The sequence below is a fragment of the Chenopodium quinoa genome, unplaced genomic scaffold, assembly GCF_001683475.1.
Source record: "Chenopodium quinoa cultivar QQ74 unplaced genomic scaffold, ASM168347v1, whole genome shotgun sequence".
Classification (NCBI taxonomy): Eukaryota; Viridiplantae; Streptophyta; class Magnoliopsida; order Caryophyllales; family Amaranthaceae; genus Chenopodium; species Chenopodium quinoa.
In genome coordinates this window covers 1,710,713-1,721,019 of record NW_018742879.1, presented here as the reverse complement: position 1 = coordinate 1,721,019, position 10,307 = coordinate 1,710,713, and the positions used below count along the sequence as shown (strand labels likewise).

Here is a 10,307-nt window from a genome sequence, read left to right as displayed (position 1 = left end):
TCCTAAAAAATTATCCATTTGCCAAAAGGCTCTATCATTACCACCCGCCTTCTCGGAAGGAAACAATATTTCATTAAAATCACCCAAGCACACCCACGGTAGCTGAGATTAATGTTTAAGCTCCCTAAGAAGCTCCCACGAAAGATGTCTATTGTGCACCTCCGGCCAACCATAAAAGCCCGTCAATCTCCACTTCTCATCACCTAACCCCTTAACCACCTCAACATCAATGCGATGCACCAACATAGAACGAAGAACAATGTCTAGACCCTTTCGACTTAGGACACTCATTGAGCTCAGCGGGGTTGCTCAACCGCAACTGCCGCCTCCCGCCATCCGGAGGTTTCACTACTAACAGAAACTTTCTTCACCACATTCCCCACTTCTATTCCACCTCCCCCCTCTCTTTGTCTCTTCCCCAAACCTCTTTCCTCCTGATCATCCACCATCATAGTGTCTCCTGCCCCATTCCCTCTTACTATTTTTTTTTCCATTTTTTCCCTCCACTCGAACCCTTCGATCCCTCACTCTCCGTAACCACCTGCTTCCCTCAGTCCAGACTCCCTTGCTTCACAATAGAGACTTTCCCCACCTCACCCCTATTTTCAGCTCGTACATACTTATCCCCGTCATTCACACCTTCCTCACTCACCTCCTTCACATTATTACCTCCAATCACACCATCATTATTTTTTTCCCCTGAGGAAAAAACAAACTCCACCAGGGAGCTATTGTCAGGATGCACAAAATTCGTGGCACAAATAGAGGGAGCCCCACTGACGACCTCCGGCTCCTTCTCACAAGTATCAAGCTTGGTAACGAACAGTTGTTTCTTAGAAGCACAAATAGCTTCCTCTTCTTCCTTGTCACGTAGCCATCCCTTACTAGGCGACGCTTTTAACCATTTCCCCCATCGTAGCTTCGAATTCCTGCTCTCCTCCGACACAACAATATAATCACGTTCGGCATGACCCATAATCCCACAAGCATAGCAAAAGAAAGGAAGTCTTTCATAGGCGAACTCCAATCGAACTTCCTTTCCTGATATGTCAATAATACCCTGGTTCCTACGCTAGGATTTAGAAACATCAATCATTACTTTTACACGTCTGAACCGATCAAGTCCCAACAAGTCATCCTCTATCTCAATCAAGTCTCCCAACCCCGAAGCTAATTGTTTCACATCATCATTCGAGCGGCAATTGAATGGTAAGTGTTTGATTCAAACCCAAAATGGAGAACGAGTTAGGGATACCTTTTTTCTGGTTACTCGTTGCCTTCAACCTCTTTTAACAGGATTAACATGTTATCAAAACACCAAGGTCGGCCCTTGAGAATCTTCTCTTTGTCTTTCCAATGGAATAATTGGATAGCATACAAATTAGGACTTAAAACCCTAAAAACCACCCCGTTTGTCGGAGCCCACACCTTTTTCAAGGTTTCTCTGAATGCTTCCACATTGTATGGTTTATCCGTTAATAATTTACCAATTAGTAGCAGGTTAAACTTTTCATCTGAAATCGCCTCAGTACCACCGCTAAGGTCCACGACACTACTATCATCATCATCCAGTTTTAGTCTCGAGCATTGATTAATAATCTCCTCTGCCATCTGAATCCAAGCAGAAGGAAACCAGGCAGAAGCCGCTATCGACGGCAGGAAAACCTTCACCCTAACGAGAGAGCAAAACCCTTTCTTTCGAGGGAGTTCAAGTCAACTCATTTAGTAATAACAATTACTTAAATAAATTTACAGAGTGATCATTTAGAAAATAAATGAAGGAATACTATGTTATACATTAAAATAATTTAAATTAAAAAAAGGCCTCTTGCAAGGATCAAACTCTAGATCTCTTAAATAGAATCTCGTTGCCCTAACCACCACACCATCTCATTTGGTAAGATGTTGTACTACACTAAATTATGGTTTTAACCTGATTTTTTTTTTTTTTTAAAAAAAAAAAGTGGGAGGACAACCGTCCCCCCTTCACTCCTTGTAACTAGGGGTGTACAAAAATTGGCCCGGACCTGAAACCGGACCTGAACCGACCTGAACCGGACCGGACCTGACCCGGACCTGTTGATTCAGGTCCGGTCCCGGTTCTTAAAAATCCAGGTTCCCGGTCCCGGTCCGGACCCAGTCCAAACCCGGGGTTTTCAGGTCCGGACCTGAAACCCGGGAAAATCGTAATTAAAAAAAAAAAAAAAAAAAAAGAAGAAAAACCAAACTCTGAAAAATTGAAACTGAGTTTTCGTGGACTTATTTGTATTTTCGGTGGACTCATTTGTATTTTTGGTGTTTGAGAATCGGGACTTTATAGACTTTATGTAGTTTTGTAATTGATAATTTTGGTTTGTATGTAATTATTAAATTATGCAACAGGTCTAAAAATCACAAAACAGGTCCATATGCAGGTCCAACAGGTTTTGTATTAAAAAAAAACGAAAAGACACAAAACAGGTCCATTCAGGTCCAAACCCGGACCGGACCTGATTTTTCAGGTCTGGCCCGGAACCGGACCTGTTAATTTAGGTCCGGTCCCCGGTCCTCATAATTACCCAATTCAGGTCCCCGGTCCAAACAGGTCCGGTCCAGGTCCGGTCCGGTTTTGGACCGGTGTACACCCCTACTTGTAACCTGCTGGCTCTGCCACTCTATGTGATCAGCCGCACAAAATACGTGTTGTTCACATTAAAACAGCCAATTAAATTACTCCGTATTAATTTTCGCTAACCGAATTAGTTTATATATTAGTCTATACTTTCTCTGTTCTTTTTTACTTGACCTGTTTCTTTTAATCACGTTTGTCAATGCAAAACTTTAACGGTCAATAAATTTAATTCTCCGTAAGTAAAAATTATAAAAGTTATATATTAGGAAATTTTGTCAGGAAAAACCTTTTAAAGCAACTATTTTGTCAGGAAAATCCTTATAAAAAAATTTTGCAACTTAAAACCTGATTTAAAAATTTTTTTGTTGAAGACAACCAAATGCCACTTTCCCCTACACTACTTCCGGTGTTGATCACACAACTTCTGGTGTTGACCCCCATGTGCCCTGCACATGTGAATTTTTTTTCTATTTCCAAAAGTAAAGTGGTCCCATTTTACACTATAAATTATTTTGTTACTATTAGTGGGGTATGGAAAGTATGAAGGAGAAAAGGTGGTGGGGTATGAAAAAATAGAAGAGAGAAAGTAAATGGGGAGGTTAATAAATATATGTATGGAATTGTAAAATGGGAAGGGTATGTCATAAAATTAGTGAAAAGTAATAAAGTTAGTGAAAAGTGATGTGGACTAATAAGGTAAGGAGAGAGAAATTATGAAATTGTGAAATGGGAGGGGTATAATTAGTATAGCACCATTTTGAAAAGGAAACTTCACATATATAAGTACTGTATTATGTTTTGCAACTAAATTAGCATTGAAACAAACAATGTACTTCAAAGTCTCAATAGTTCCAATAAACATGACTTTTACGTTACTCGCCACTCACCAAGAGATCCATAAGAACAAAAAATAGAAAGGATGAGGAAGGCGGTTTACAATAAGCCAAGTTTTGAAACTACGCTAATTTTGTTGTGCTAATCAGATGCTCAGAAAGAGCTGCAGCTATTCATCATCATCTGCATCGATATCGAAATCTTTAACCTTCACATCTGCATCTTCTCCATACTGGATGCTCATGTCAATCTGCGACAACACATATTGAATGCTGTTCTCTTTCCTCAAGTCAAGAGGTATGAAACTCACCATGCTGTATTCATCTACCAGATCAATCAAGGCTTTGTTCAACTTCTCAAACTGTGGAGCCATGCGACGATTTAATTGTGACAGTAACATCTGTGGCTCGGGGCTCAAGAAATCGTCAAGGTCTTTCTTGTTCTTCACGAGGTCCATTTTTGACATGATATTAACGTGGGGCAATTCAAGCTGGATCATTGCAGACAGAGATGACAAGCAGCCACTGATAAATTTGGTAACATCTGTCATGAACTGTGAGTCGAGCAAATAAACTACACAAACATTGAAGCTCTTACGCTGCAAGTGCTCCACAAAGTTTTTAAGAACTGGAACATGAGAAAACAGTTCAATTTGCCCAGGACAATCAAAAACCAAATAATCATCATCCAAAAAATCATCTAGCTTTTCAGTAAGCCAGTCATCGAGATTATCTTCAAGTTCCTCCATGCAGTAAATCAAACCCCCATTAGGACCCAATCCAAGTTCATCCATAACATCCTCCAAATTAATAAGTTCCCTGATATCCACAGCAACAGGATAGTCAAAGTTTTCAGCAGCAGGATCTAGGTTTATGATATTTATTGTCCGACGCATGGTTTCACAGTGTCGATACAAGCTCGAGCAGTAAGTTGACTTCCCACTTCCTGCAGGACCAATGACTAACTGTGCGTACCCCATCACAACTTTCTCAAGGTTTTCCTGTCACCAATGAGCTAATTAATCAAACAACAACAGCATTCCAATTTAAAAAAAAAAAAAAAGAATCATGAGCATGAATGCGAAAAGAGTAAGATAAGAAACAAAGGGCACACACAGTAAACATGCAATTTCCATTAAAATAAGGGGAATTAAGGGAAATCCCTGTTTAGAATTAACATAAAGGAGGCAGAGCTGAATGTAGAAAGGAATATCTTTTATTTTGAACAAAAGAAAGTGGAAGTTAAAAGTAATGGAGTCCAATAATTGACAATAAAGAGCATGACGAAGATATCTGATGAGACACCACTTCAGGAACAATCAAATTCCACCAACTCTACTAAATGCACAAAAAGATTGAGGCCTGAAATTCAAACAAGCAGTTTAATTGACACAGCACAAACAAGAAGGGAGAAAACTAACAAATGCTACTAATTAAATTACGCTTACATTTGACCAGAAGAAGCAAGACAATATCTACAATCCAGATAAGACATAGGAGTGAGAAATTTCGAGATTTTTGAAAGCAAATCAAACACTCCATTGTGAGCTACATGCCCTATCCTGAAAGGAATGCCTAAGAAGGAGAACACTCTCTTCAAAATATGAATCTTTTACCGCATTACTTTGAAAGATATAACTAATTAAAAAATGCAACTTGATAGACTGAGAAGAAACAAATTTTCAATCAAATTCTTATAGGTTTTACTGGCATGCATCCATCACCTATTAGTCTATTACAAAATTCATCCATATTTGAAATTCTAAATCACCCATCTTCCATGGCTATTGCTTGACAGATTAAGTACTACAACCAAATGCCCTCATAACTAAAATATGCACATTCCTAAAGGACCTAAACAACTAATGACTAAGACTCAATGTAGAATCAAGGTATTTTAGATGACTTAAGATGACTTAGGGCCAGGCTGGGTTACAACATAACAGGCTTGGTGGACATATTTTAACACCAAAAACTTATCAGCAGATTTCAGTTTGAATTTCATTTAGATGAAATATCGACCGGTAAGTTCATTGATAAACCATTGAATTGAATTAAAGGGCTTCAGAAAATTGTGTTAGATTTGTGGAAGTGCACTTGTGAGAGTTGAAACACGATAGAATATGCAATTTATAGCCCTTCGAAATCCTGACGTGGGGCACGAGTAAATATGGTTGAGCATCTCTAAAATTTATCAAAATTTGGGTTGTAAAAATCAAATTTAAAACATTCCAATTTACGGTAGTATACTCACATAAATAGATTAAAGTTTGCTTTCAAGAAACGCAGATGTTTAATATCAGAAAAGACCCTTTTTAAAAAATCTGGGCAGCATATAAAACAGTCTAAACCATGTTTACAGTTCACAAAACATATAGTTATTGAGTTCTAGTGAAAGAGCCTAAGAGGTGTCCATGTGCTACCTTGGTGAAATCTAGCTCAATTCGGGGTTTTCTACCCTTCAATTTGCTCCAATACTCCAACTTAGTTTGCTCCTTGAGCATTGAACGAAAATTAACAAACAGGCCACATAAGCTAAAATTAGTTTAAATTATTTATTAAGTCAAGTAAGTAAGATTCTCAAGTTAATTTTACTTTGGAACTATTACCTCTACACATCAAGGATCAAAATTAGAGTCTTATATACTTGTAATCAATATAAAAACTCATCATAGAAATTATTCATATCAAAGCTAGCATCTTAAAGCCCCAAATACATCTTCAATACCTTACACACTAATTTCAACCATAATTTTAATTAATTGACATAGTATAATTCATCAAATACTTGAAAATCAGAAAAATGGAATGAATGAAAAGCATATAAGTTAGGGTTTGCTATATAAATATAATTTAGCATCACAATTAATCAAAAAGGGGAAATAGGAAGAGAAGACGCCACTGTAATTGGCAGCAGCAATTGTTTGAAACCCTAAAACGAAAAAAGAGAAGAGAGAAAAGGGAGGAAGATTACCTGGTACTGGGTCGGTGGTCGCCGGCTCTTTTTCCGGCGAGTAAGGAGAGCACTGAATTTTTTGTGTAGGTTTTTGTGTTTATGAGAAGTGCCGAATCAAGAAACGGGAGTTAAGCGTGTCTCGAGACTCTTGCCGGTATTATATAAGGTGGGTTTACATTATTTTTATTGTAAGACAATTATTTGAAAAGTAACTTTAATCTCTTTAAAAAGTAACTTTTAATTTAGTAATCTGTTTGATTGTTTTTTAATGTGTAACTAGTCATAAACCCGTGCGATGCACAATTGTTTATTACATTATTATGTTATCTGTATCATTGCGACATTGCCGATATTGGCAAATTAACAATTTTTTCTAACACTTTTATCAAAAAAGCTCATCCTCATATATTCATCTCCTTCCTTAATAGTTACCTCGATTCGATACCTACAACAGTTAATTGCATTTAGTCTTTAATTTTACATAGTGTAATATCTAATTACTTATATCTAGGCCTTATATAATGTACGATATTTTTTTAATTGTATGTACCTTTGAATAAGGAATTCTTCTTCCTGTTGGCATTTTTTGCACATGCGTTCTTCATCTAGCTTTGTTTTGCATGCTCTACAGGATTCGTATCTCCAATCAGATTCTCTCACATGTATCATTTCAATGTGAGCATGTCAAGTGTAATTTGCTTGCATATCTTACTAAAATGAGCAAAATGTTTCGTTGCAGTGTATATATATTGATCAGAGTATATGTAGAAGTGTTATCATACTTGGTTGTCTTCTTGTGCTAAGTAAATTTGTTGCAATTCTTGTAGAGTTTTGCGATTCATGTTCATTGCTTTTTCTTGCTTTGTGGCTCTGGTATTTGAATCTGGACAACATTTGGAATAACTCTTCCCACACTGACAATTTTGTTTTTTTTTTTTTTTTTTTTTTTTTTTTGTAAGTATTTTGAATAGGTTTGGGATTAATATCCTTTAATCAAATTGCTTTTATCGGAAACAACATATCTCATATACAAAATAGCACATTGTCAACACCAAGCATAATGCAAAAAAAATAAAAAAAGTGCCCTTACTAATCTCCCTTTCTCCATGATTAAATAAACCTTCATGCATTAGACAAATTAAAAATTAGACAATATCCTACACTATCAAATATTCAAAATTGGGGAAACCAAAGGTAAGAGAAACAAAATTCCAACCTAAGTTAAAATTCATACCAATTAATGAAAGCATAAACGTTATCGGAAAAAATTCAATCATAAGCAGTAATCAATTAATCAACTTATTAAACCATTTATTTACCAATCAACAAAAGCCCAGATATTAGAACAAAATTAACTTAAAAAATTATTGAAAAATAGGGGCAAACCTGTAAGTTTCAATTAAGCAAGGGCCTTTTAAAAGAAACAACTTTGTACAAGCATCCATTTAACAATTGCCATGAAGTCATGAACCTTTAAAAAGCATTTTAGTCAAGAAATTGAAACTTATATCAGGTACATATTAGATATTGTATGCACTATAGAAATTTATTTAAAATTACTAAAAAAGGGAGAAGGAGGGGAATACGGGGCCTATTCTATCTTCATTGATGGGCATGATACTAAACTCTAATGCCCATTATTACTCAATTTATTTATAAATCTTGGATGAAGAAACTAAGGGGAGGTTTGGTTAGTGTATTTTTGGATTATAAACAGATTCGATTAAATCGATATCGTTACCGTGTGTTTGGTTCGAAGGCATGGTAACAATTACCATTACCTAAGGGTAATGGTCACCCCTCATTTGTTACTTCTCAAAAAGTTGAGGTAACAAATACCCTTACCTTCCTCTTAACAAATAGCTTTTCCATGGTTAAACCAAACAAATGAAAAGGTAATAGCTAAATGATTCATTTCCCCCCTCTTGTTTGTTTTTTTCCACTCCATTTCCATTATTCAAACCAAACGCCCCCTAAGGGTGAATCAAACGTTGTATGCAAATTTTAAATGGTGAAACTGAAAAGAAGTGTTGTTTCGGAAGGATAAGCAACCGAATGGGGTAAATTAAACACAGAATAATTTTTTTATTTTTTTAAAAAATAAAATTAAATAAAATAAATAAAGAAAGAAGAAAAAGGAAAACCCAAAAAGTGACGTGGCACTCTATATGTCTTTTAAGTTTTCCTGTTATTAATTGAGATGGAAGAGGGTTTTTTTTTTTTTTTTTTTTTGTAACTAAATAAAAATTATTTTAAAACAGGAAACAACAGGAGGAGGACAAGTGTCCCTCCAACTTCCTGTTTTAAAATAATATATAGTGTTGATTTATAATTGATAATATGATTAATCTAATACAAATACATTATTAGTGTTTTTATGGGTAAAATTTATGCGGTGCTTTTTCTATGTGACTGACCACACTGTGTGGTCGGGATTACTTATTCGGAGTTACTCAGTCAATCAGGGGTTACTTATTCAAGGGTTAATCAGTCGATCAAGGGTTACTTATAAAGATTACTTATTCAGGGGTTACTCAGTCGATCAGGGGTTACTTATAGGGGTTACTTTAACCCCCTATAACTAACCCTTGTCACACGGTTTGACTAGCCACATATAAAATTTTGTGAAACTTATGTTAGAAAAATAGTAACTTTTGTATAGTCTGTATAAGAATTTCTGTAAGAGGTTTTGATTAATCCCTCTCTATTCCTATTCACTTTCCTTTAATTATGAGAAATGTAAAACCTTATTTAGCTCAATTTATTTTTACTTAATTATTTCAGATTAAATAAGTTCAGATCAGATTAAATCAGGAAAAATAAGTTTAGATCAGATCATATCAGAAAAAATAAGTTTAGATCAAATCATCGTTTTATGTGCAGTTTTTAATCGCTAAATATCTTTAATTTCATAATGAAAAAAATTATGAAAAATACATATTAATTAAATATATATTATTACGAATCTAATAAGACCTCACTTGATATATTTTTTCATTATAAATTATCGTACACTTAAAGTCAAAGTTTGGTCAAATTCGACAATCGTATCAAATCGGACTACACAAGATCAGATCAAACTATTTCTATATAATAATATAACTATTTCTAAATAATTTTCTCTTTCGTATATAAAAAGTAAGAAGGGACTGACATTCCACTTACGATGATTACTATTTCTAATCAATAATCTAATACTAAAACAGACACTGGGAGTAACACGTGTTACATTTTGGTGCTGTTTTTTCCCTCCAAAACTCCCCTCCCTTTATAGAATTTTTTATTTTTTAGAATATGTTTGTATAATACAGCTATAATAATATTACTTCAAATCTTTTATATCTTTATAATAAATATATTCCTATTTATTTGGTTTTTTATTTTTTATTTTTTTTATTTCTCTTCCATAAACATTTACCTAAAATATTATTCTAACTCGTTTCTAACTATCTTTTAAACGGATTATTATTATATTTTTCTAAAAAAAAAGAAATAATAAAACTGATTCATATATAAAACTAGATGAAGCCCGTGCGATGCACGGGCTTCATCTTGTATTTATTTCAAATAAAATAATTACTCTCTCTCTCTATGTATATATAATAAAATATTTACTCTCTCTCTCTCTCTCTCTCTCTCTCTATGTGTGTATATATATATATATATATACTTTGTGATATTTCCTTTCTTACTACTTGAATTTTTTATTATAAAATGAATTATAAATTTTGTTATCACATTTAGATAAAATTCTTGATATAAAAAAGATAATATTTTATTTCACAAAGTTGCATGTGTAGTTGGCTACCGTGTGGTTAGGATTACTTGGTCTAGGGTTACTATGTTGTTAAGGGTTACTCGATTGATCAGGGGTTACTCGAACGGTCAGAGGTTACACGATATGGCA

General features: G+C 34.8%; 1 protein-coding gene across 1 annotated transcript; it reads right to left on the bottom strand.

Moving 5' to 3' along the window:
- Positions 1–3,366: 3,366 nt before the first annotated feature.
- LOC110726415 (GPN-loop GTPase 3-like) lies at positions 3,367–6,575 on the bottom strand. Its single transcript, XM_021905895.1, has 2 exons — positions 6,419–6,575; positions 3,367–4,445 (listed from the first exon to the last, which is right to left on the bottom strand). Exon 2 carries the CDS (start codon positions 4,422–4,424, stop codon positions 3,615–3,617), a length of 810 nt encoding a protein of 269 aa, XP_021761587.1. The 5' UTR covers positions 4,425–4,445; positions 6,419–6,575; the 3' UTR covers positions 3,367–3,614.
- Positions 6,576–10,307: the final 3,732 nt, after the last annotated feature.